Below are 27,985 nucleotides of genomic sequence, written 5' to 3'. Positions count from 1 at the left end.
TAAAAAATGAAGACTATTATTTTATTGGATAGAAAATAATTTATTATATATGAGGAAGATGATTAAAATACATGTAATATATTCCAATAAAGTAATTTAAGTGCATATAGATTTAATTTTTAAATACACTTTAAAAGCTGTTACGCACAGTTCCATAGTCCAGGGGGTCAACTTCTTCTCCTCAAAGGTGGAAAGCACTTGAAAGATACGGAATTCAAAAGGAACCTAAAATACCATAAAAGTTCATTAAAAATAATTATGACTATAAAACAGTTCATTAGTTTAAAAATAACTAAAAGCTAAAATATTTATATTTAGAAAATTAGTGAATCATGTCAGTATAAAATTTTAATTGTCTAAAAAAGTTTATACAGAAAATGATTTATAACACTAAAATATAAAACATTTAACTGCCCCTATTGAAAAAAATAGCAATTTCAATATCTATAATTTTTTTGTGCTTCTTATGGTGCTAATGATTGTTAACAGAATTTTGAATTGTTTTCACAGTACTAATAACAGCAGGATTTGCAAGAAGGAAATGTAGAAGCACCACCCCTTTATTTTCTGAATTATACAAGGTTTGATCGTTAGGTTGGTATTAGGAACCTAATCACTTTAATCTAACAAAGTAGTATCTAAACTGGTCAGTCCTTACAACTACACTAAGGGAACCTTTTCAAATTAGATTCTTTGTCCCATTCCCAGAGATTCTGACTTATTTGTTCTAAAATAGAGATTGGGGGTCTTTATGTGTAAAAATCCTTCCTCAGTAGTTCTCAACCTTGGTTGCAATTAGAATAAAAATTTTGGGAGGTTTGAAAAAGTACAGTATCTATATTGCATGCCAGACCAATTAAATCAAAACTCTGGAGGAGGAACCCAGGCACCAGTGTATCTTTTAGTGTTGTTTTTATTCTTAATAAGAATTTTTAAAAAGTTTCCCAGGTCATTTCAATGTGCTGCCAAGATTGAGAACCACTGTTCTAGGTGATTCTGGTCATCAACTAGTCTGGAAACTACTGGGATACCCACCAGGATTGTTTCACTTAATTTGCTACTCTGACAACATTCTGTCTTCTCCCTATTACTCTTTTCTTCTTCCTTTTGTTTCGAAAAACATACTTCTACTTGCTATCTATCTCAAAGGAGATTTAAATAATAACATCTCAGATGTGAAGTCTGTTATACTCATTTGGAATTTACATAGAAATCCAGTTATTTCACTTTGCAGTATATGTACTTTTTAAAAGGAAAAAAACAACATTCTTTCCCCAATGAAATTTTATAACACAATATATAGAATACCTAAACCAGATATGTCATAAAACAGAATACACGTGTTATTAAATTAGGTTTAGGAAATACATAAATAGAAGAAACAAGACTAAATTCTGTATTAAAGAAAATGCACACATTCTACAAGTAATAAATTGACCTGATTCACTAACTTTCCCTGGAAAAATTACGTAACCTAAAGGACAGCACAGAATATTAAGCAACAAATCTAAAAACCATATAAAAGATTTGTTCAATCAACAGTGATAATTTTAGAAATATTTCATTTGAATAAATTGTAAAAAAAAAAAATGCTTAATCTGGATCAATGGATGAGGGAGGGACAAAACATTTCTAAGAAAAACAAAAAATAAAAAGCACTGCCCCAAAAAGGATACAACAAGAAAGGATACTCTTTGTATGACAGTATTACAGCAGTATTTACGCAGGAATGCTTCTAAAGAAGAACAGCAGAATGCAGTTTAATTTTTTCTTATTTTTCACATTAAATTTACATATGATTTTTTTAAAACACACATGAAAATTATTTATTTTTAACGGTTCCACTATTTGTAAGACTTCTGACTATGCCAATATACTTTAAAAAAAATTCAGATATTCACGGTATCTCATAAAACGAATAAACATTAAGCAAAATTTTCTGTTATATAATTTTTTCAGCTTAACACTGGTAATTTTGCCTCATTTACTTCATGTTTTTCCAGTTTACAAAGGCAGAAAGATTTAAAATAAAACAATAAACAGAAAGAATATATTTCCACTCATCTTTCTTAAATCTATCAATGCAACACAAATTTTAAAGTTTAAAAAGCTTAATTCTACCATTTTTAATAATTAATTACTTACATATGCATTAAAATGACATATTTGAAAGACAAAAGATTTCATTTCAGAAAAAAAAAAAAAACCTACATATTTCTTTGAAGTGTGCAATTAGTAATTAGTAATGCAAATTCTCAGGCCCCACCACGGGTGACCAATTTGTCACGGCTGGGTGAATACTTTCCCAGTTTTAGCACTGAAGTCAGGTATCCTGGAAAACCCCTCAGTCACAGGAAAACTGGAAGGGTTGGTTCCCAAGGCGCCTATCCCAGACCTACTGAATCAGAAACTCTGGATAGGGGTGAGGGGAAGTCTAACAATTGGTTTTATCAAGCTTTCCAGTCGATTATAATACATGTCAAAGATTAAGAATCACTTCTTTCCTATGCAGAAAAAGTAAATAAAGACTAATAAAGATCCCAAACTTAAATTTTGCATACAAATGGGTTTTATTCTGTAGTTACAATTTTCAAGTTTGATGGGAATTAACTGGTTAGATAGAGAGACAGAGATGGATAGATGGGTGGATAGATCCCACTGATCCTTTAAAAACCTTAGGAGATAACTGAATTACTACTCTATCAGGTTTTTATCCTTCCTTAATTTTATCTCAAAAAAAGTTTTAACCTTTTATTTATATTCACACTTACCTTTACTAATTTTTAACACTTTCTTTTTCCTTCTTTAGAATCTTGTTTTGGTCTAGCAGATCGAGCAAATTGCTAATATTTAAAAATTAAGGTTTCCTTCACAAAAATGAAAGTAATCTTTTCTAAATAATTATCAAGAACTTCTAATGCAGGGTAGGAGCACCATTTTTTAATTTATCTTTTATACTTATCTTCCTACTCTCAGACACCTGTCAACTATTTTTCTGAGTGCCTTCTACCTGCTAAAGTAAGGTAGAAGTAAAAAATTTACCTTTTCTTTACAGTAAGTATTTTTTTACACCTAGACCTTCACTGTCATCTATCCCCACTGATTTCAATTTGCAAACTGCATTAACTACTAAAAGCAAGATGGTTAATTAATGATATATTTTGGTTATGAAAACTCTCACACAAATATGAATTACAGTACAATAAAATATAAAATAATAAAACTATAATGAACTGTATCTTTCTTTAATGGTTTCAAATGTATTTCTGGATACTGTAGTCTCAGGCTTAGCATGAATATGTATTTTTGTGCTGTATGAGTGAAACATTTAGACTTGGCTAAATTTTAATAACCTCATGCTGCTGAGGTTCCTTTATTTTACAATAAAGATCTAAATAATACTTATCTGATTCAGCCAAGTATGTTTGTAATTGAGTATCTCAAGTTAGAATACCAGTTATTGAGATTTCTAAAGGATAATAAAAATTAGTTTCAATTATACCCTTCTCCCAAAAACTACACAGTCCTTGCAGATTGATTTGAAGGATACAACCACCATAGGTTTTCCAAAAAGAACATATCCATTAGCTTCCTTTAAGGCTTTTGCTGCTGCTTTTTCATTTGGAAGTCCAATGAAAGCTTGTCCTTTCATGCGACCTTCTTTCATCAAACGTATATCAAACCTAGAAGTCAAGGAAGAGTGGTTTTGATTCAAAGAATGTCAAGTGACTTTGATGAAATGAATGGAAATATGTTGAACAATTTAAAATGTTGCTATTTCAGAGGAAAAAAATGACTATACCATCTAATAATTAGCACATAATTAATTACTCAGGGCTTTCTAAAATTGTATTTTGTATTTGGTTCTAAAATTAATTCTGTAAGTAGGTAAATTAAGTTTGATGATGTACTTGTATCATTTTTCAGCTATTTTTAAATGTACTTATGTGATTTAAAAATTACATTACTAGCAACTACAAAAGCAAATTTCTTAAGTTTTTATTTCATATCTCCATTTTAAAAAAATTTTCATGCAGCCAATTCAATACTAGCTACTCAAATGACAAAAACAATCAAGAATAGAAGGACCAGTAAGAACCACAGAAAAGTAACACAGAATTTCAGAGTAGGAAGGGACTTATTGATCACTTAGTCAAAACCATTATTTTACAAGTGGTACTTACAGAGATTGAGTGATTTCAAGGTCACAAAGATAACTACAGTTAGAGAAGGCACAGAAACCAGATATTTTCACTCCAAGGGTAGTGTTCTATTATTCCATAGTGTATTATTTTTCAGCATTTTTGAGAGAAAATTATATACAGAATTCTTTACAAAAATCAGACTGTAATTTATAACTACAATATTGCCTACCATTTATCTATAAGACTAGCAAAAGCATGTAAAACATTAAAAAATTCAGTTGAAATTTTTTTCAATTCACATGACTAGTCCCATGGGAAACAATTATGAATTTATCATTTTGTCATGTACAGCTTTCTCAATATAAAATTATTTTTTCCCATCAAATTTTAATTGTAGGCAATATCAGAAATAAAGGAAAGGATGTATACGTATACACATATGTATTTATACACATAAAATATTTTTATATATATATTTTTTCTTTTTCTTGTATAATCATTATTCAAAGGCAGCAATAAAAAAAAGAACCAGTGTTTTCCATGGCTAGCAAAAGAAACTTTTGATATCCTGATAAGAGGTATCTGACACTAATGAGTACAATGGGGAATTTTAAGACATCTTAAGACCTGTGCATACATGTCTCAAAAGATATAGGCCAGATAAGACTTTAAAGTATTGGCTTCAGAGAAGATTAAAACACAATTAACTAGTTAGAGTCACGCCTCTATTTTGTCTCCTCCCAAAAGTCTCTTCCCTTACTTTTCTGCTTCTCTCTACTTCTAATTTTTATGGTCAAGGGTCTTTTGGAGTTAACTAAGTATGGAATTTCAAAGACTAAAATTCTAACTCCACACATTTACAAATCATATCCCTCTGTTCCACTCTCACAAAATTGTGAGCCTTGCTTAATGCAGCCCAATGAAAGGAAGTTATTGCCAGGGTAAGAATCTAAAAAATTTTGCCTGATTGCCATATATTACTGGAAGAGTTATTAAAATAGTTTTCAAAGTGTAGTCTTTGGACCAGCGGCTTTGGCATCTCAATGAGCTTTTTAGAAATACAAATTCATGGGCCCCACCTCAACCTTGAAAACCAGACTCTCTGGGGACGAATTCAAAAAACTGTTTTACCAAGTTGTCCAGGTGATTCTTATGCAGGTTCAAGTTTGAGAACCGCTGCTTTAGAACTGCAGGTTGAGGCTGGAATTTATGAGGCCTATTTCTATGAATAAAGTTTTACTATAACTCAGCCATGAACACCTGTTTATGTATTGTTTATGGCTGCTTTCATTCTACAAAGACAGAATTGAGTTTTTGAAACAGATACCATATGGCCTGCAATAAAATAAAAATATTAAATTTTTACTTATCTTTCCACTTACAAAGAAGTTTGCTGACTCCTGCTCTGGACATCTAAAAGATTAATTATGCAACAGATAACAGTAATTTCTTTATGTAATTTTAACCTCTAAATAAAAAATGTTGGGAAAAAAGGGGTTAATTTGTAACAGATAAAAACAAACATATTTGAGAATATGACTGCCACTTACATTATTCGTTGTGTTTCTGATGAAAAGTCAACATATCTTCCAAAAATAAATTTAAGGTCCTAGAATTTCAATAAGAAAAAGACAAATGAGGAGGTCCAGCAAAAACAAAAAGTAAAATAATAAAATTTATAAATTTCAACTTACCTTTTCTTGAACATGTTTAGCTAAATTCTTTACATAAATTCTACAGTTTGGTTCACCAGGTTCATAACTTCTGAAAACCGAAAGTGTTTCCATTTCTTATTTAAAAACAAAACAAGGATATAAAATTAAAATATTTCCATCAGCTTTTCAAAAAAAATTATAACATACAAATATGCTGTTAAATAGACAAAACAAGCATTATGAAAATGCTAAAATCCTAAAAATAGCAGTTACTAAAGGGATAAAAATACTTATTAAAAATTTGAATTGATAATATGAAAATTAATTTAAAATTTTCAGTCATCTATAATAACTAAAATTTATCCAATCAAGTATCTACTATTAAAATTCCTTTAAGGTGAGTTACTTTATTGAAGACTGAAGCAAATTAATATGTTATCAATCACTGGTGTAACTCTTTTGCTTAAGGTCAATTTCCCAAACCACCAGGCATCAACGTATTCAAATGTAAGAATGAAGTACTCGAACATAATAAAGTATTTCAGACAAACTGTGGCTCCTGAATCTCTATCAGCTACTCTTATTTAGTGTCAATAATCTGTTCCTGACAACAGCTCTATGCAAAAATGCTCCTTGGAAGTCTATTTCTTATTATTATAGGAAAAATTATGTGTTACATGTCAATCTAAAACACCTAAATATTTTCCCAAAACGTGTAAAACAGGAAAAATCCTTTAGAAGTAGAAAACTACCATGTTAAGATATATCCTTAAATACAGACTTTTAATCACCAAATAATTAAAATTATTCTTTTTAAACAAACAATTGGTTTGCATGAATCCCAGACACAGTACTGTGGTCTATCAAGAGTGTGGGCCACATTGCTGTGTTTAAGATATCACATTAAGTTTTAGGAATACAAACAAAAAATTTTCCAAACAAATATGGATTGAAAAGATTATACCGAGAGATATAATCTTCTCCTCCCTAGAAGTATGAGTATTAAAAACCAAAAGTGGTGATTAAAAACATTAAGTGGAGAGATGTTTTGAATTATGTGCTTATGGGTAAACAACATGAAGAGATTTGATTTTTTTTTTCTGAAGGGTCAAAGAAACGTAAAATGGAATAAGTGCTGGTTATTTCATGAAATTACCTTCTCTAGAAATTCTGCCCTTTTCCAACTCCCTTCTAGAAATACATTCTGATGGCAGTTCATCAGAGTCTTCTTTACTTTCTTCTGTGATGTCCAAATTAGGTTTGGGGAAGATTTTTCCAAATCCTGTATTGGATGCATCAACTCCAGTAGCAGGTAAATCTAAGATTTAACATTAACAGCAACCATTAAAAATCCCTCCCTTCAAAATAGTTTTAGTTTTCCATTTTAAATTTTTAAGGTATCTTTTGACACTACAACCCTTTGGTGTAGTTTTCAGAACTTTACAACAGGGGTAGACAAAGATTATCTGTAAAGGTTCAAATAGTAAATATTTTAGGCTTTGGCAGGCCATATGGTTTCTGTCATGATTATTCAACTCTGCCACTGTGACATGAAATAGCCATAGACAAGAGCTAAACAGCCAAATGGTTGCTTTGTGATGCCACTTAGAGGGCCTGGAAAGTGGAAAGAAAATTAATTCATTTTTGACATATTTAGTTTATATTTAATTTGAAATGCCAGAAGGGCATCCAATGAAATATTTAGTGGGTAAACAGATAGGTAGAATGTGTTTTGGGGGAAATAATCAGTACTTTGTTTAACCTACCCACTCTGAACTATGAATAATTAGGTAAAAATAAATTTGCATGCATTGAATAAATTACAAATTATTAAAGGCATTCTGCTAATGACATGGTCATTCAAGATTACTTATAATAATCGGTATAAAGATTTCATAATGCTATTTCAGAATACTGTGAAACAATTATCAACCTTCTCAAAGATGATTAAAAGATTAAGACTATTCCATTATGCTAGGGTAAATATCTTAAAATAAGATACTCTTATTTGAGGATACTAAAAAAAAAAAAAAAAAAAAAATCCATTAAACCTCCACCTATTAAAAGGAAAAAAAAAGCCAATCCTAACCTTGGTCCTATAAGAAGTACAGAAAAGAATTATTTGTACACTTAAGAAATTACTCATTCAATTAGGAAAATTAAAAAAAAAAAACACCTTACAAATAGATCTCCTATAGCCTGCAGGCAATCAATAAGAGAAAAATTTAAAACTGCTTCTTGCTGTTACTTCAATATTACTATTTGATACTGATGTAAAATGGGATGACTATCTCCCTCTCATTACAGATATAAGCCCTTTGGTAAATTAAGCTTAAAAAATAAAAATTTGTGTGAAAGAGTAATTAGCCATGAGGTAAGAAAGAAAAACATACAAAAAGAAAAATATAAATATTGAAACAAACAAAAAAGGAGTTATCTGAAAAGGTAATGTACTCTTACTAACCATTAGATAGACTGTAATTAAAATCAGTTACAGTTTTTCTACTGGCTACATTTCCAACACTACTAAAACTCTATCCTATATCCACACCAGTGCATAAAGATATATGTATAAAAATGTATGTTCCAGTGTTTTCTGTAACAGTAAAAAAAAAAAAAAGGAAACAATCTGAACTTCTATCAACAGAGAATGATTAAATATTGATATAACTGTACTATGGAGTATTATGCAGCCACAAAAAAGTAAAAATGTATATTTTTATGTTCTGAAATAATAAGCTACTCCCACTAGACTTTAAACTCCAAAAGATCAGTGACCACCACTTGTTTTCTAGGGCTTAACAGAGCCTGTCATGCTCTATCCTTTCAATTAAGTCATTACTGAGTCAATGATGAACACTATGAAAAACAAGATGCCCATTAAAAAAAAAATCAGAGAAAATATATTTGCACATGTAAAGAATAAGGTCTGGAATAATGTCTACCTATATACCAAATTATTAACAGTGGTTATTTCTAAGTGGCATAGGGGAGCGTGGGGTTTGAGACGTTACCTTTTAAAAATTTTACCTCATGTGCTCCTGTTTTGATTACATTTTCTGTAAGCGTGTATTATTTCAAAAATTAAAAGATTTAAAGAACCAAGGAATGCCATTATTTTATAAAATCAAATTAATGCCTAAAATAAGCAGAAAAATATCTGTAATTTCAATAAATTATCTTTAAACTTAACAATAGTATCTTGTAAACAATCTTCCACATTCATTAGATTAAAAAAAAGTTTATATGAAATCTACAACTCATAAAAGTTATATTTCTTGTTTCCTAACCAATGATACAATTATATTAATAAAACTATTGAAAATCATTTAACATGGAATGAAAAAAATAATTCAATACAAGAAACTCTTCTGTTATATTTTAGTGTAAACGTCAGCAAAAAACCAGACTTTCACCCTAGACTTCATTACAAGCAAAAGGCAACAGTGACAATCTCATCATTAAGCACTAGTTTTAATTATATAAAAAAAGTTCCAATGGATAGTATTCCATGATATTGAGAAAGACCTAACTGCATATTTTAAATATTGTTCACGAATACCAAAATGCAAAAACATTACATACAAAATTTAATTCTAACACAAAAAGCTGATTGAGAATTTTTATATAGCATATTAAAGAACTAGAATATGCTCACCACAATTTTGTTCTTCACCATTTTGTTCCTCTTCTAAATCTTTCTTAAATACAGCTGGCATGTCGGTAGATATGTGGAATTCAATTTTTTTATTACCTACAGGTTGTGGTTGATCAAATACATCCGAAGGTAATAGCACTGGATGTAAACTGCTGTTTATAAACAATCACAGCATTACTTTGTAACTGCAAATAAAATCCTGAGTAAAAGATTATTTCATATTTATTTTAAATTTAAAAAGCTAACACTAATAAAGCACTCACAACACTACAGGCATTGCACAAAGTAAATTATATTTAATATTTCAATAAACCCTAACAAGTTTTCTAATATGAGTATTATTAAATTCCCAGTTTAAATAGATAAGGAGATTGAAGAAATGTTAAGAAATTTCATAGTACTCAGTAAATGACAGATAGTACTTGAGGATAACTGAATGTAAGCTTCGTGATATTTACCAATACGCCAAAAAGTTCATTCGACGTTTAATATAAGCATTTTTATGTACTGTATTCTATATACACTATGATGTTGTGCTGTCCAATAGAATAACCACTTGCCTCATGTGGCTAATGAGCCACTTGAAATGTTGCTGTCCAAATTAAAAAATGCTAACGTATAAAATACACACCAGACTTTGACAACTTTATACAAAAAAAAGTAATACATCTCAATAACTTTTCATATTATTACTGAAATGATATATTGTATATAATAGGTAAAATAACATATGTTATTAAAATTAATATCATCTGTTTCTTCTTATTCTTTTAATGTGGCTACTGAAAAATTTAATTTGGTTCACATTATTTGTTCTTAATTGTTCAGTGTTGCTATAGAGATTAAAAGCACAGGACTGTGGTGTCAAGACTTACGCAGGTGGGAAATAACATCATATTTCACTTAACGTGAAATTAAAAAACACAAAGATTAAAGACTCATTCCTTTTAAAATGCAAAAAAGATAATTTAAACAAACTTCACAATATACTAAGTTACTTACAAGTTCAAGGGAAATTTATATTGTTTACAAGCTAAATGAAATTAAAATTGCAATTAATAATAATTTTATCCAATTTATATATTAAAATATGTAGAATTTTATAGCAAATGGGTAACTAAAATTTTTGCCATAATTGTTTTTAAATAATGTAAGTTAATCAAGCAGACAAGTACATACAGAACGCTTATTTCAAAATCCAAAACAAAATTACCTGTGTGAAACAGATATAGATGTATTCAGCAAATCCTTTATTTTTCGCTTTTTTCTCACATGGCGCTGCTTTATTGTTTTTGGTCTTTTAGGCTGAAGATTTGCTAGTTCCATTAGTTTGGTCATTCTACATTGGGGGAAGAGAAAGTAAAACAAATTTTTTAAATGTAAAAGCATAGCTATTTACCACTGTTTCTGTTAAGCACACATTTGTATTTGGGCTTATGAATTATGAAATAATACATATGGCATAAGTATAATTTCTAAGTCATCAATTAAGATATAACCTATTTGACAAAAGAACAAGTTCTAAACCTCCTTGCTCAACCTTCATCTTTGGAGGAACTGGGAATTTATTTAATTGAAATTTATCTTTTAAAGATAAGTTTTATTATAAAAATTATTAGTTGCCCAAATAAAATGGCTGGATATGATGCTGAAAAATTGAACATAATACATTAACACAATCTATGTAACATTATTGTTCTTTTCTTGACTGCTATTCAAAAGGCCTTACAAACACAATAAATTATTTCGATTCATATTCTAATTATTAAAGACAGACTGGACTGAAGTATTTTTAGTAAAAGCACTTTGTATATAATTGTTGCAAATCAATCATTATAGAAACAAGTAACTTACTTAGAACCAAGTTTTCAAATACTATATTTTGAAGTAACTTATAAGTAACAATCAAAGTGTGACAACTGATACCTTATATAAGCTCATCTCCATTTTGAATATGAGTAATATTTAGAATAGATGTGTCTGGGCATTTTTGTATCTTCCACAGGATTAAACACAGTATCTCCACAGAGCAGAAGTTAAAAAAACCACTAGTCACAACTCTACCTCTCCAGAGTTACATTTGTGCAATGTAAAAGCAAAACAAACATACACATTATAAAATGCAGGGGAGGAGAAGAGTGTGGTTAAGTGAGTTTTAAACCTTTTTTTCAAAGCAAGGAAAAATGTAAACATATGCTGTAAATTCTTAAACCCCTTAACAACCATGGTTTACCAAAACGTTTATGAATAAATCCAGCTATACAAAACATTAGTCTACCTTCAAAATTCCTCATCCAAAATATCCACAACATTCCTCATCCAAGTTTCCACAACAGTGGAATATTTGCTGAATAAATAGTACTATTTTTCTTCCAACATTTTCAGAAGATAATAGAGAAGCATGAAACCAGAGATTGCTTCATGCAAAGTCTGTTCTCATGATTCAAGATGAATTATTTGGAGGGCTCATTATATTCCTAAATGTAACATAATAAAACAAAAACAAACAAAAAAGGTTTTGGCCAGTCTACATAAAGCATTTCTATTTACTACCATTACTTTTATAAAGAAAGTAAAATTTATAGAGAATAAGAAATTAACCCGATGAAGCACTCTATACTGTTCTTTCTTTAGCAACAAATTCAAGTTAGTCTATCAAGAACAGTCAGTCTTCCTAAATGTCTGTATTCAAACAGATACTCTATTCACCCTTACTGTGTAATTTCAGCCCAAGTATGTGTTGATTTTCACTCTCCCTAGAAAGAGGATATAGTTAGAGCCACTACTTAAGTGAATGTTGACTCAATATTAGTCAAATTGATGATTTGCATGTCGGCCAGATTCTCTGCTTGGGTTTGACTCATTCCAACCACTCCTCTGTGTCTGCCTTTTTCTATGGATAGTTACTTAAGATTCCCGTCATTTATCCATACTTGTCTTCTAGGGTCAGGCTTGGCAAATTACAGCTCAAGGATCAAATTAAGCCAGCTGCCTGTTTCTGTAAATAGAAACTTTTTTTGAAACACAGCCACATCCCACTATAATAGAAATCTTTGGCGCTATACAGAACATGTTTACTAATTCCTATTCTAGGCTACGCTGTGGATTATGTACCTGAACATTATCAACAACTTACTGCTCGTCACCAGAATCTTTAAATAAAATATATGTAGATCATCAAGAACAACCAAGTTAAAAACGAATTCATCTGTCATAATTATGAATAGTTTTTGTTATGAAATCCTACAGAATTGCTCTGAAAATTTTTCTGGGGTGAAAAAGTCCAGGGGAGTAGCTGAAAAATATGAACACAATCTAGTAGTATTCTTGTTCTTATTATTTGAGATAGTTATATTCTATAGTCTCCACAAATAAAAAGTTAGTGAATAATGAATGAGTCACTGCCCCTAGGGGAAATTCAGGATTAGGTTCCTGCAAGCCTCTGCTCATAACATTTCATCAACTGATCAATACATACCTTGTTTTATGTGTGTTTCTGCTTAAGGAAACCATATTTAATATATACTGTTGATTCATTAACATTGAACTCACAGTCAACAGCACTGTAACTCACGCCTAAACAGAGTTTATCTCACACACACATTTTATCCATCGGATACATTACAGCATTCTTGATCTCGGAAACATTAGACAGAACTTCAACACGACGCCAAATCATCAACAACACAAAAATGTGAAAAACCTGGTACTAATAGATCATGAAAATGACACTTATTTACAGTATGATAGCTGAAACAAGAAAGCAGACTGTCAACTGTTCTACCTCATCTAGGAATGTGCATGTCAAGAGACTCAAATTTTTCACCATTCTGTGCATGCCCATGTCCGCAAAAGACTGTAAAAGTACTGTAACTACTGATTTTGGAGTCACAAATAATTTTTAAGTTGGAAAATTCACAAATACAGAATCCACAAATAATGAGGATTCTGTACATTATAATACCATAATCATCAATCTAAAAATTTACTCATAATCTAAAATTTTTTCCCTAGGTTTTGATATCTAGTCTCAGGTCTTAATCTATAGCTACTATATACGCTTGAATTGTTGGGGCTGGGGATGGAAAAATTCTAATGTCCCCAAATTATAAAGAATTACAGCAAAATTTAAGAGCAAGAAAACCTCTTTCCCATATTGTATGCTTCTTGGAATCTAAACAAATATTATTTAAAGTTACAAACCTCTGTCGGTCTTCATCATCACTGCTTTCATATTCCGATTCTTTACTAGATAATTCCTCATCCTCATCTGGCAAAGGAGGTTCCTCTGGTGGCTGAGGAGATGTAGGTGGAAGAGGTGCATGCAATGGCATATAGTCTTCATACTAGTTAAAAACAAAAACAAAAAAGCAATTTATCATGTTTACAGAAAAAAACATTTCCATTTAGATACATGACTCTTCTATCTCTCTACCTCATGATATTCTTTTACACATTCAAAACATATTGAGGGAACACCTGCTGTGGCAGATTGCTAAATGATCTAAAAACTTGTTTCTTTTCCCTTGGCAGTTCACTAGATTAAATTTCCAAACCTCCCTTGCAGTTAGATTTCACCATGTAACTAACTGAGTTTTAGCCAATGGAATGTTAGCATAAAAAATTCCACACACATAATCCTCCCTTCCTCCTTGATCTGCAGGCTGCATCATAACGTCTTCATCAACCCGAGGAATGGACATAGTGAAGATAACTTAGATCTTTTGAATGCCCTACTTTTGAAATGGACTTAACATGAGCAAGAAATAACTTATATTTGTGGTAAGTGACTAAGATTTGAGGGTTTTTTTGTTAATTGCAGCTACCCTAACCTTAACTAACATCCCTGCACTGTGCTGGGTTTTGAGGTATTGGAGTTACAAAGAAGAATTGTGAAGCTAATATTATACACATTATACAATCAGCCAATCCACAATGCACAACAGAAAAGCAAATTTTCTATTTAAATGTTAGCATTCAAAATAACTTGCCATTGCTATTATCTAAAACAGTACTATGCAAAATATTCACTAGAATTATTCAAGAGCAGACATATAGCCTGTTATCTAAATTATTGATAAATTGGATAATAAATTCTAATAAAAAATTAGCAACCTTTCTTCTGCAAATGAAGTCTCATATGCAACAAACCAGAACAATGGAAATTTTAGATAATTAAGTTTGTTAAATATAATTATCTTATAGGATGGCACAATGTTCTGCATCAAATGACTAAACAACAATACTCACAGAAATGATGTCCTCTATTACCAAAAGCATCTCTATCATGTTTTGGTTTACACCTACTTTCAGTTCTCCACTTGAATGTTAATATCACAATAACTTTATATTTGTTCATTATTTTCTGTTAACGTTAGAGGTCACTGGCACAACATCTGTAAGATTTAGCCTCTATAATCACACATTAGGAGAAATTTTGAATCCTGAAAATTCTAAGAGCGTTCTTACCATGGGAGGTCGTGCAGTAATTGGTCCAAAAGGTGTGGGCAAATTCATTTTATTCATAAGATGAAGTACCTGAAAGTGATAAAACATTTAAAAATCACATAGTACAATGATGATTCAACTCACATATTTTATGTACTTAAAAACTTTACAATAACACTACTGATTAATTTAGTACTGAGGCTGGCCCACCTCTCACCTTTATAATCCCTGAACAAGTCACTGATAGATCTCAGAAGATTAGCCTTCCTAAAATGTTTGTCAATTCTACAAATATTATTCTCATTAAAATGTCCTGTTCTTGCAATATGTTATTTTTTCCCCGATTATTTTGAAATGCAGAGAAGTATAATAAAGAAAATAAACATCATCTATATTTTGTACTTCAAAAACATCCTATTACTATCAATATTTTCAATCATTTGCCAAGCAGTTCACTATGTCTTTTCCTTTAAGAAAGAATCTGTATGATAAAGTAGCAAAGAATTACCAGAAATTGTATTTTCCAAAATACCTTATGTTTATTAGTATTATTAATACTAAACCTAATAGCATGCTTATGCTATAGTTTATAAAAGCCTTTACTTGAATAGAGAATATTTCATCACCTTTTGAAATGGACTGAACACTTGTGACCTCCTACCCTCCAAATTCGTATATTTAATACTAACCTCCAATGTCATGGCATTAGGAGGCGGGGACTTGGAGAAGTAATTAGGTCATAGGTAAAGCCCCCATGAATGGGATTAGTATCCCTTTTGAAAGGGACCGCTGAGAGCTCTCTCACCCTCTTTAGGCTATGTGAGGACACAAATAGAAAAAATGGCCATCAACCCAGAAGAGGGCCCTCACTAGAATCCAACTATACTAGCACCCTCATCTCAAGCTTTCAGACTCCATAACTGTGAGAAATAATTTTCTGTTGTTTATAAGCCACCTGTCTATGGCACTTAGTTACAGCAGCCCAAACTGACTAAGACACCTTTAAAATATTATAATATCATTGCCTGTTAGAATTAGTCTGATTAATACTATTATGAAAAAGTATGAGAATTAGCATGGGAAATTATATATTAATTACGCAAGCATTTACTTTGAGGAAAGTAAGTTTTATTCTACTTACCTGTACATAGAACTTAGGTACACTTGCCAACGCATTTACTATGTTTGCTAGGATTGTGCTTGAAGGTGGTGGGTACATGTACTTGAGGCATGAATTTAGAGGAAAAGTCAGCCTAAAAAAAAAAATTTTAAATGCTTATCATGTTTTACTAAGTTTATCAAAAACTCATTTTATATAACCTGATAACATACAAAATTCTTCAAAAAATTTAGTCTTAGATTTACCTTGTTCCTAACAGATTCAAATAAGTATATTTAAAAAGAAACTTGCCATCTGATTGATTAAAGAAAAATAAGATATTTCTTCTCAGTGCTTATCTCACAGTTCTGAACATTTTAATGGAACCAAATTCAGTCACAAACTCCCACAGCTCAAAATGTTAATCAACAGATTAAAAATATACACGATGTAAAATATCCCTTTAAAATGATCTTATTTGCAATATAATAAGATATGCTTTGTACACAGAGCAACAAAAACCAAAAGAACAACAAAATACAAATAATGCTAACCCATGGTTTGGTGCAATTCCATTTTCTATAGTTAAACAACCAAGTTCTTTCTTTTCTTTATCATCTTCCACTGGGTCATCAAACCTAGGACATAAAGAATCAAAATGAATCTTATCTTCAGAAACGGAGTAAAAAATCACATACAGAAAAAACATAATTTCTTTTCAAACATTGCATTATGAAAACAGTTCCATAATAAATAAAACTTTCAAGTATTTCTCAAGCAAACACCAATGAAAAGGGAGGGAAACAGAATCAACCTTTATTGACTACCTTCTCTATTCCAGATATTATACAAAGCATGGCACATTTTCATTTACCTTTCACCAACCCTATGAAGATGGTATGATAAATCTCACTGACCAAAAAAACAAAAAAAAGACCCTGAAGTTTACATAGTATACGAAGTGATACTCAAATTTCTTTAATGTGCATAAAATCACCTAGAGGGTTTGTTAAAAATCAGACTTCTGGGGCCTTATCCCATCTCCCACCCCCCAATTTCTAATTCAGTAGGACTGGGTTAAGGCTCAAGAATCTATATTCCAATCAAGATTCTAGAGGATGCAGCTGGTCTCGGGACTAGTCTTTGAGAACCATTAGTGTACAGCAAATTTCTAAACGCTATATAACTACAAAGACTTACAGTTGAGAACCAAATACCAGTCTTGGATTTCAAAGGCCATGCCTATTCATGATACCCTGCTATCTGTAACATAAAGACTTTACAATAATTACCCTCTTTCCACTTAAAGTCGAATACTTTTTACCCCTCTGTTCCTACTTCACATTGAACAATTCCTAATAATAAATCAATATTCAGGTTCCTAATGCCAAATTAGGAACAAAAATAAACACTGTTTTAATGTACTAGATTCATTTAGAGAGATGTACCAGCTATCATTTTAAATTATTTACTTATTAGTCTGAAAACAGTCCAATAGCAATACAACCAATTAAAAAAGCACTTTAAAACATTATGGAAAAAAAAACCCTATCTACGTACCTTTTCTTTTTTTCAGTGTTTGAAGAGGGACACGGTGAATGAACTCGATCTTGCTCTTTTGCAAATTCAACAACTAAGGTATGACCTAAAAGTTTCAGCTGATGGAGTCTTGTCAATGCCTTCAGATGGAAGAACAAGAGTAAAAAATTGGTAACTTTACCAAAAATGAGTTGTTAGAGAACACCTACAAAATAACTTATACATGCTCTTTGTTAATACTGTTATCACTTCCTTGGGTATTTCTTAACCATTTCTAAATCTCTGGCTGCCAAGCCTTTGTTGCTTATTAAGGGTTTGCTTCCTATCACCTAACAAAACCAAAATATGGTTAAATCAAACCCAGGCAGCTGAAATGGTTAGAAAAATAAACTTCAAATCTGCTCAGTCTCACTTTATATTCAGAACCACAACCACAAGTCTAGGGGTGGACCTTAATGAAGCCACATTCTTAGTTCATTTTTATTACCAATTTCTCTTTGTTCCTCAATCTCACAATATTTCTCTCCCATTCTTTTAGCCTAGGACATTGCTTCCTACTTTCAGAAAACTGAAGTGACCAGAAGAGAACTTCAGATTCCCACTGTAACTCCCATCTACCAGCATTGCATCCACATGTTCTACCTTCCATGTGTTATCACGATATTAACTATCCATGTTTTTATCTAAATTCAGTTGCTTGACTGGATGCTAAATCCCAGGCTCTCTCATCTGCTCTCTGGAAGTGCACGGGGTAGTCTTACCACAGTTAGTGTTCTGTCCTCTACAGATCATCCACATCAGTATGTAAACATGCTCGGATCTCCCATACTAAAATTTGTTGCTTCATCTATTGATCTCACTTACCACTCCCTCTTTAATTACCCTTGCAGTAAAACTCCTTAAGCCCTCTATCTAAAACTCCTCTCTTTCCATCCAGTCTCAAACTTACTCCAATCAAGCTCATGTCGTAATCAATCCACTACATTGCTTGTCATAGACAACAAATTCTGTATTGCCAAGCCAGTGACCAACTTTCAGTCTTCATTTGACATCATTTCACATAGTTAATCACTACTTCCTTGATACATATTCTTCAATTGCTGTCAAGACACCGTGTTTTCCTCTAGTTTTCTTCCTAGCTCACTGGTTTCTACTCCTCAATCTCTTTGGCCCATGCCTTCTCAAACTCTTAATACTGGCATACTCCACAGCCCTAATCTTGGTCCACTAGACCGATTTCTTGGTGATCTAAACTAGCACCTGAAATTTAAACACCATTTCTATGCTGATGATTCCATTTATAACAAGCCCAAACGTTTGTCCTCAAAGTCCAGGAACATATATCCAAACTACTGGACAGTAACTTTTAGGTGTCTAACAAACATCTCAAAAACAATACTTCAGAAATGGAACCATTAATCTTCCAACCTCATCCTAATAGTTCTTGAACAAATGTAACTGTAGACCTTAACTGGGACACAATTTTATTCTACCATCTTCATGCATTCTTATTTGACTTTTTAATTATACAAAGCAAGTTTTAAAATGTTTCAACAATTTTCAAGCCCCTAAATCAATTCTAGACCTCTTTACTATAGTTAAACCTTTGATTATCTGAAAAATACGGGTATGTAAGCTGAATTACATCAACTTTCCCCTCAAAATAGATGTCACACACATTCTCTTCTTTTCAAGTATTTATGTTAACTAATTTCGCTATTTCTCTCAGCTACTTTATTCTTAACAATCATCTCTCCCTTGGTTTATTTAAAATTGATCAGTCAATTGCATTCTAGCCTAAAAGTCCTCACTGCTCCTCTTCTCATTCCTTCTCTTTACTACAAATTATTTTCCAAAGACACTGACTGGCTCCATGTCCACTTCTCCATGTTAATTTGACCCTAAACCAATGTGGTTTTCATTACCATATTTTATTTAAAACTTACTCTACTATATTAAAAAAGTCTTCTGAAAGAAATTTCTATACATTAAAAATACATATGTCAAAGTCTTTTATAATCTCACCATCCAAGAGAGACATTATTAACAATTTCATATATAGTTTTATAGTATAATTTTTTTCTATGCATAAACTAACATATATACCATTAGTTTTCCAAAAATCCAAGTTTACTTTATCATAACATACTGCAACTTTATTCATGTATTTTATCTGGGCTACCTTCTTTATTAATGCATATTTATTTGAACTCATTCTCCAACAGTTGTAGTCCAGTGTATGGATATACTATAGTTTAAGGTGTCTCTTCCCCTTATTGAGAATTTGGGTCATTTCTATTGTTTCACAATAAAAAGTCTTATACTAATAGATTGTGTTCATTTCTCATGTCGTGTCATCACATGACATCATATTCTTAAAACACTCTTTTCTTTGCATCCATGATAATTTCTTTTCTAGTTCTACTTCCTACTTAACTTCTCCCTGCCAGTCTACTTTCCTGGCTCGTCTTCCTTTGGGCAACCATATTCATTCACCTGGCTGAAGAAACTCAATTTTTCACCTTGCCCCAGATCTAGGCCTGTATTTTTTATTTTAACTGTTTTAAAAATAGTTCCACAGAAGGAGCCCAGTGACTCCTCTAAGTTAGTAATAGATAACATCTGAAATTAATTATCTACCTTTGCAAACATCCTCTGAATCCTGCCCCTCGTGCCAGTTAATGTAATAATCCAATAAATCAGTCCAAAAACCTCAAAGTGTTCCCTCTCAACCTCTACATCTATAGAGAATACAACACCTACAAATTCAGTCTCTACAAAGTATATATGTGTATCTATTTTTCCCTTTGTCTTCTTACTAATTTATTCAGATCCTTTCTCTTGTCTTGATCATTATAACATTTCTCGTCTTGGCTTTCCATTTGGTCTTCCTACCTCTAATCTTTTTCTATATCCAATCCATTACATGAACTCTACCGATAGATTTCATAGATTTGACCATAATATTGACCAACTCAAAAGTATCATTAGTATGCCTTTAGAATATCTACTAAACAAAATTCAATCCCTCCCTCACTCCCACCCAAATTTAGACTCAAACTATTTTGCAAGTCCTATTTCCATTTCAACCCATAACTACTGCTCCACTTAAAACTTTCCATGCCTCATAGCTTAACTTAATGTTCTCCAAGACTGGAAGCCTAGAAGGCCCATCTCCCTTTGTTTTCTTCTCAAAATCCAACTAATCATTAAAGGTCTACATAAAAGGTGACTTCCTTTGCAAATGATTCCCCAAGATTTAAATATAAATATATATATTAAACATATATATTAAAAGGTATATATATATATACATATATATACACACACACACACATATATATATTAAAAAGCGTATATATGTGTCTCTGTGTGTGTATATATATGTATATATTTATATGGTCTCCTTTTAATACTTAAAACATCTTGCCTTGCAACAGTTAGAGATAGTTATCAATTTGGTATCCTTTACAACTTATTTTTAATTATATGAGATTATAATTCAACTTTTACTTTCTTTCCAGTTAATCTATCATTCTTATGTCCAAATACCAAAACAATGGGTAAGAACTGGCAGCTGACAAACCAAATGTAGCCCATGGAGCAAAATCTTGAAATACAAACCCTTTCACTTTTAAAAACTATAGTTTAACATTACGTTTCATTTTTTGAACCAAGACTGGATAACAGAAAATTACTGACTTTAATAGTAAAGAAGAAGTCATACCTTTATAGCTGCTTTTTCGTTAGGGAAAGTAGCAAAAGCTGTATGTTTCTGAAAAAGAATTAAGGGCACAAATTATTTCTGATATAATTTCAGTTTCTCATAAGGATGTTTGATATTTTACCAGTTAACAGTGATTTCATACATTTAATAAAATCTTGCAAAAGGATAGAAAATTAAGATCATTTAATTGATTACTACTAATTTCATTATAGTGGTATTGAATCTTTTTTGGATCAGACTTCTTTGAGATGAAAGCTATGTAGCCTTTTTTGTATAAAGGTATACATACACAACATGTTGTACACCTACTTTTTTTTTCTTTTGAAGTACTTGTGTTTCTTTTTTTTTTTTTTTTTAAAGATTTTATTGGGTAAGGGGAACAGGACTTTATTGGGGAACAGTGTATACTTCCAGGACTTTTTTTCAAGTCAAGTTGTTGTCCTTTCAATCTTAGTTGTGGAGGGTGCTGTTCAGCTTCAAGTTATTGTCCTTTCAGTCTTAGTTGTGGAGGGCACAGCTCAGCTCCAGGTCCAGTTGCCGTTGCTAGTTGCAGGGGGCGCAGCCCACCATCCCTTGTGGGAGTCGAACCGGCAACCTTGTGGTTGAGAGGATGCGCTCCAACCAACTGAGCCATCTGGGAGCTCAGCTGGGAGCTCAGCTCAAGGTGCCATGTTCAATCTTACTTGCAGGGGGCGCTGCCCACCATCCCTTGCAGGACTCCAGGAATCGAACTGGCAACCTTGTGGTTGAGAGCCCACTGGCCCACGTGGGAATCGAACTGGCAGCCTTCGGAGTTAGGAGCATGGAGCTCCAACCGCCTGAGCCACCGGGCTGGCCCTGTACATATACTTTTAACAAACCAGTTCAACAAACCAGAAGTTTAAATATCGCTACTATACACAAAGGACCACACTTAAATCATGCAAAAATATAAAGTATCTCCCATTTTATAACACAGCTAAAGATCTTAAACTTTCCTTTACACAGCCAACTACAGTTTAAAAATGTTCACTAGCAGAAAAATCATTCCTCAAGTGCATGTTTCATTTATGCTTTATCCTTGTAATAAGGGTTCAATGAGAAGGCTATTTTAAAATATAAACTGTAAATATTTTTAAAACCATCAGAAAAGGAACATAAGTCTAAAGTAAATGAATCATTACTAAGGAAGAGTTCTTGCCAATGCTTATTAAAGCATTTACAGTTGCTTGAGTAATTATATCACAAATTCTAATTTTGTCTAATCTGATCCAAGATGACCTAATTAAGTGTATTGAATAACAGAATATTTGTATTCACTGGTATACCACAGGTCCTTGAAAAACATCATTCTGTTCAAAGTCCTTTCCTTATATCATTGATGAGATGCCACAAAAATTAAATCATATATATATATATATATATATATATATACACACATCACTTAGCCTATGGTAAAATTGGATTGGTTCTGTCATTTGGCTTAAAGTCGTAGATGGAACCTATCATGAGGACTTACTGTACGTAACACTTGGATCAAAACTGGTCTTTTTACATATCAGTAATTCTCAACCCTGGCTGCATATTATAACTAGAGAGACTTTAAAACACTGGAGTTTTGCCCCATCAGAGGCAATGTTGCAGAAACTTAACATCACTGTCATTTTAATGGAAAGAAATCCATCTAAAACATCATCAGGAATAAAAGAAAACAAACTAATTGTGTAAATACCTGTGTAGGAACTTTTAATAGTCTTAAAATATTCTTCCCCGAAAGATTCTGTCAGAAAACATTTTTATGAAAAACTTCGTCAAAAATCTAGTAGAAATTCTGCAACTAGTTTATTCTACTATTGTAGTTTCTCCACTATTTAAATGCCTGTCTTACCGCTGACTTGTAAATAAACCAAGGTTTTTAGAAAGTCCTTCGTTACATATATCTGTGAGTAGACTCACAGTAGAAATACCCCCAAATGCAGAGTTTTGTGATTCTCAGGATGGGTCTGAAAAGGGAACATAACTAAGCCATCTTCCATTCTTCTGCCTGCCTTTCTCACTTGCCCTTTTACTCACCGCTGTGACTAATCCAGACTCGACCCAATTAAAACTTCACTTGGCATGCAAGATGTTTTGATAGAAAAGAGGAAATCCCCCCACTACAAAAGCGCGTCTTCCCCCCTTTTCTGTCTTCCTACTCGCCGCGTCACCCGCTCAGGGCCTTCCCGGACAGCTAGGCACCGGCGCGCCCTTACCAGTCGCCCCTTATCTGACAGGACGCGCACCGACTGTGCTCCAAAATACTTCAGCAAGTCCTCTTTCTCCTCAGTGGTCAGCTCGGCTGGCAGGTGCCTCACTAGAAGGGTTCGGTCGCCCCGCGGCGGAGAAAGCGAAACAGAGCTCTGGCATGCTCTCGACATTGGCAGCGGCTGCTCCGGGGCCGCCATTTCACTCGGAGAAACAGCAACAGGGAAGCCGACAGAAGAAACCGCAACGAAAAATGCGCTAGTCAACAGAAGCTGAGATAAATGAGTATTTTTCCGCCTCGCGCTAAGGATTCTGGAAACAAGGAAATAACGCGAGAGATCGTCAACTTCTCGCGAGACTTGCTCCACAGACCAGTGACTTCTCTTCAGAGCCCGGTTGCCCAGAGTGTTGGGTGACGTTCTACAGTGGTGGGAAAACAACGTGATTAAAATTCCAGGTAGCTGCTGAAGGTATTAAAAACAAAAATCCGCCCGAAAGGGACATTAGGCTTTAAAAAGTTGTCAAAGAAGAAACAGAGACGAAAGACCAACCAAGTGAAGGAAAGAGGTTGCCAATCCAAGGACAGAAGGAATCTGTGCTGCGCATGTGCGAGCGGGGAGCGGGGCTGGGCGCGGCGCCAGCGCGCCTTGCGGAGGCACTGCCCCGGTGCTGGGTTCCTGATCCTGGCGGATTACTAGAACTCAAATGTTTGACTGGCTTGCGGAGAGGGGAGGAGGATTTGGTGTAGGATTTTGGCGTATGGGTTTACAGTCTTGGGCTAGTGAAGCAAGTTATTTTTTCAGCTCAGTAGGGTCCGTTTAGAACTCAGTTTAAGGAGCAAAGTGTTGAGACAGAAACGTCTTTTGTTTTCTGGAATCATCGTGCACGTAAGAAGTTGCCTGACAGGAACTCAGGCCAGTGTTCGTTCACTTCACAGAACTGGTGGCCTCTCGGGAGCGATATCCTAATTATATATATATATATATATATATATATATATATATATATATATATATATATATATATTCACATATTTAATCCTCACAACTTGACCATTTTACACTTGAGGATACACGCTGCTGTACAAAGATGTTTAAGTCACACAGCTGGTAAATGGCAGAGCTGGGATCTGACCCTGCTAGTGGGACTGGGCTTCACACTGTGAGCCACTGTACTGCCTAGTTCCTGAATGGAGTGAGGCAGAGATGTCTCCCTCACTCCATGCAGTGAGGCCGCAAGGATTCCGGAGAGAAGTATTATGGGAGATGCAGCTGCTACAGTCTTCAGGCCTAGGGTGCCTGCTATTGCGCTTTTTTACAGTCATGCATTGCTAAACAACAGACATACATTCTAAGAAATGTATCATTAGACAATTTCATTGTTCAAACATCATAGAGTGCACTTACAGAAAAACTAAGTGGTGTAGCCTGTTACACATGTAACCTATATGGTTACAGCCTATTGCTCCTAGGCTATAAGCCTGTACAAAACAAAACAGATTAAATCAATCACAAGAGAAAATGATGCAATCAAGAGACATGGTAAACTTAAGATGTATGAAACTGCTGCTGGCATAACACGGTATACTATTTTGTAGCAAACTATTTTTGTAAGTATAAAGAGTATACTCTAAAAGAATGATAAAAAGTGTTGTATAGTAAATACATAAACCAGTAACATAGTCATTTATTACCATTATCAAGTGTTATGTATTATACATAATTGTATACGCTATATTTTTATATGTCTAGTAACACAGTAAATTTGTTTATACCAGCATCACCACAAACGTGATTAAATGCATTGCGCTATGACATTACGATACCTGTGATGTCACTAGGTAATAGGAATTTTTTAGCTCCATTATAATAGGGACCCTTGTACATGCAGTCTGTCATTGATGGAAACGTCATTATGCATGACTATTTGCTACTTGATTAGATGTTGAAGGCAGTACATCAAACAATACATCAAAGTTCTGCTCTCAAGGGGCATTAGTTGTGGAGCAGGGAAGGGATAGGTATTAATAAAAACTAGGAAAAAAAAACATGCAAAAAACTCCCAAAATGACAGGTGTAGAGAGCCAGCCCATGAGACTACTATAGGTTTGTTTGGAGTCTTGATTATCTGAAGAGCAATTGGAAACTGACAGATTTTGTTTTTTTAAGTAGGGTTGAGTGCGTGTGGGTATGTGTGTGTGATTATTAAATTTTAGATATGAAAATTTCTCTTTGATTACAGTGTGAAAAGTAGAGTAGAAGCAGGAAGACCAGCTGGGCTACTTCAGTAGCCCAGGCAAAAGACACTGCTTGAAATAGTTTGGTAGCAGTAGAGAAGGAGAGAAGGAAATTGAATTGAGATATATTTTGGAAATAGAACTGATAGACTTGCAGATGAAGAAGAGTAATGAAGGATGAATTCTAGATTTTTGACTTGTGCCCCAAACTGCCCACCATCTAGGTGGATGATGTGCTATTTAGTGTGAGAAAACTGTTAGGGATTGTGGTGGAGGATGGGGGAGGGAGGAACATATGTTAAATTCTAAGGACCTATTCAGTATCCATGTTTCAAGTAGGTGATTAAATGTGTGAGTATGGCATTCTGAGAAATGTCAACGCTGGATACATATGTAGCATCAACACATTCAGTATTTATTTCCAAGGGTTAAAAGATAGTGTAGGTAAAGGGAAGGGGACCAGTATGGATCCATGAGGCATGGCAATGTTGAGAATTGAGGGAAGAGGAAGAATAAGACAATTAATCCTTTCTCTCTTGGCTCTTAATTCTAGTAGTAAAGACAGACCAAAATATGTAGATAAGTACAAGTAAAATAAGTTAGTTCCTTTTGGGAGTAATAAATGCTTTGAGAAAAAATAGAGACAATGTAGAGGTATATACTATGATTGTCACAGGCATGCTACTTTAAACACTATCCTTTGCAGGCTTTTCCCTGTGTCTCTTATGGTTAGTAAAATGATTAGCACATAGTAGACATAGAAATATCTGTTTAATGAATGAATGCATGAGTGGATTAACTTTAATATTTACCACTGCCTCCTATGGTCAAGAATTGCTACGTGGGCCAGCAAGATTAAGTTTAATGGTCTTTATTTACTATAATTGAGATATCACAACACAGTGAGATAGTAACATGACATGAGAAAATTTTATTTTCTCTCCACTTAATTGCTTTTAGTTATATTCAGTTAAATCTGCCCTATCCTTCCCTTGACAATAGCTCAGATAGATTTAATAATTTCTTGGTCATTTTTAGTTATTATCAGTCCAAACCAGTTTGAAATGTCAACTACAAACTCCGTTAAGGTCTCAGTTCTTACCCTCCACATCAGTCTCGCTGCATTTCCATCAAATATTTAAATATTCCTTAGTACCCCTATGAGATGTCTGAGATACCTGGGACATCTCAGCACACAGTTTGCGAACAGTGAATCTGGTTCCTTTATAGTTTTGATTTTCTTCATTAGGAGTGGAAGGGGGGAAAGTTAGTGGAATTTGGGAGTATCTGACTTCATGACCAATTGTTGGTTCTTTATCTCACTCCGATTCCCTCTAGTTATATCTGTTGATGGAGGCCTTTACTAATGTGGTTTTCTAGGATTCATTTTCATTAGATCCCTCTGTATCACTGAGTACTTTCTCAGACGTGTAGCTGTTTTTACCCGCGATGGCCTCTCCTTTGGTTTGTGTCCTCAGTTTTTTTTCACTCAGCCATGTGTATATTTGGGCATCCCTATTACATCTTCTTTTCTTTCTCTAAACTCCCTGTTTTTTCACATGAAGCCAGGGGAACTGTTGGGGCCTATTTCTGGAAAGCCTCAGAGAACTGAAATGGAGAAAGGAGTTTATTCCATATTTTTCTGATTTTTTTTTTAATTAAGGTATAATTGACATATAACATTATGTTAGTGTCAGTTGCACAACATAATGATTTGGTATTTTATACATTGTGAAACGATCACCAGAATAAGTCACCTTATATATGCATAGTTACAAATTTATTTTTCTTATGATGAGGACTTTTAACATCTTTTAGCAACTTTCAGATATGCAATATAGCATTAACTATAGTCATCATGTACTCTACATTCCCAAGACTTACTCATTCTATAACTGGAAGTTTGTCCTTTTGACCCCCTTACAAAATGGACAAAATGGAAAAGTTTGTCCATTTCACCCCTCCTCCTAACTTCTTGTCAAAAGCATTCTTTTCTCCCTTCACAGCCAAACTTCTAGAGATAGACATAAATTATCCTAATTCCTTCACCTTCTACTCAGTTCACTATGCACTTAATCTTTCATCGGATCCTATCAGAGCATAGAGTAGTTCTTGCTAGGCTCAGCAGTTACCTCCAAGTTGCTACATCCAGTGGCTTTTTCAGTTCTCATTTTAACTTCTAAGCAGCCACTGACACATTTGACCGCTGTCTTTTTGAAACACTATATTATCTTGGTTTTGAAAACACACCATCT

The 27,985-nt window shown here is 33.2% G+C and overlaps 2 protein-coding genes across 3 annotated transcripts in view; both read right to left on the bottom strand.

Annotated features, from left to right (window-relative positions):
• Window positions 1-274, bottom strand: part of LOC117014619 (pancreatic alpha-amylase) — a 30,120-nt gene extending 29,846 nt beyond the window's left edge. Inside the window, exon 1 of the mRNA XM_033092698.1 lies at window positions 149-274. The gene's annotated coding sequence lies outside the window, so the exon portion shown is untranslated. The remainder of the gene's footprint in view (window positions 1-148) is intronic.
• On the bottom strand, window positions 20-24,050 carry RNPC3 (RNA binding region (RNP1, RRM) containing 3). 2 transcript variants are annotated; one of them, XM_033092696.1, is made up of 15 exons: window positions 23,503-23,793; window positions 21,272-21,319; window positions 17,566-17,684; window positions 16,560-16,643; window positions 16,048-16,159; window positions 14,928-14,996; window positions 13,662-13,804; window positions 10,672-10,797; window positions 9,459-9,610; window positions 6,957-7,118; window positions 5,840-5,934; window positions 5,696-5,754; window positions 3,551-3,683; window positions 2,772-2,843; window positions 20-225 (listed from the first exon to the last, which is right to left on the bottom strand). In XM_033092696.1, the coding sequence occupies exons 1-14, from the start codon at window positions 23,692-23,694 to the stop codon at window positions 2,784-2,786; spliced, it is 1,554 nt and encodes a 517-aa protein (XP_032948587.1). In that variant the 5' UTR covers window positions 23,695-23,793; the 3' UTR covers window positions 20-225; window positions 2,772-2,783. The 2 variants fall into 2 exon arrangements, with proteins under 2 accessions (XP_032948587.1, XP_032948586.1); XM_033092695.1 differs by lacking the exon at window positions 20-225 and adding an exon at window positions 1,599-1,735 and having other exon boundaries at window positions 23,503-24,050.
• Between the last annotated feature and the right edge of the window lie 3,935 nt (window positions 24,051-27,985).

Source organism: Rhinolophus ferrumequinum, chromosome 22 (genome assembly GCF_004115265.2).
Source record: "Rhinolophus ferrumequinum isolate MPI-CBG mRhiFer1 chromosome 22, mRhiFer1_v1.p, whole genome shotgun sequence".
NCBI lineage: Eukaryota > Metazoa > Chordata > Mammalia > Chiroptera > Rhinolophidae > Rhinolophus > Rhinolophus ferrumequinum.
This window is presented reverse-complemented; position numbering and strand designations above follow the sequence as displayed.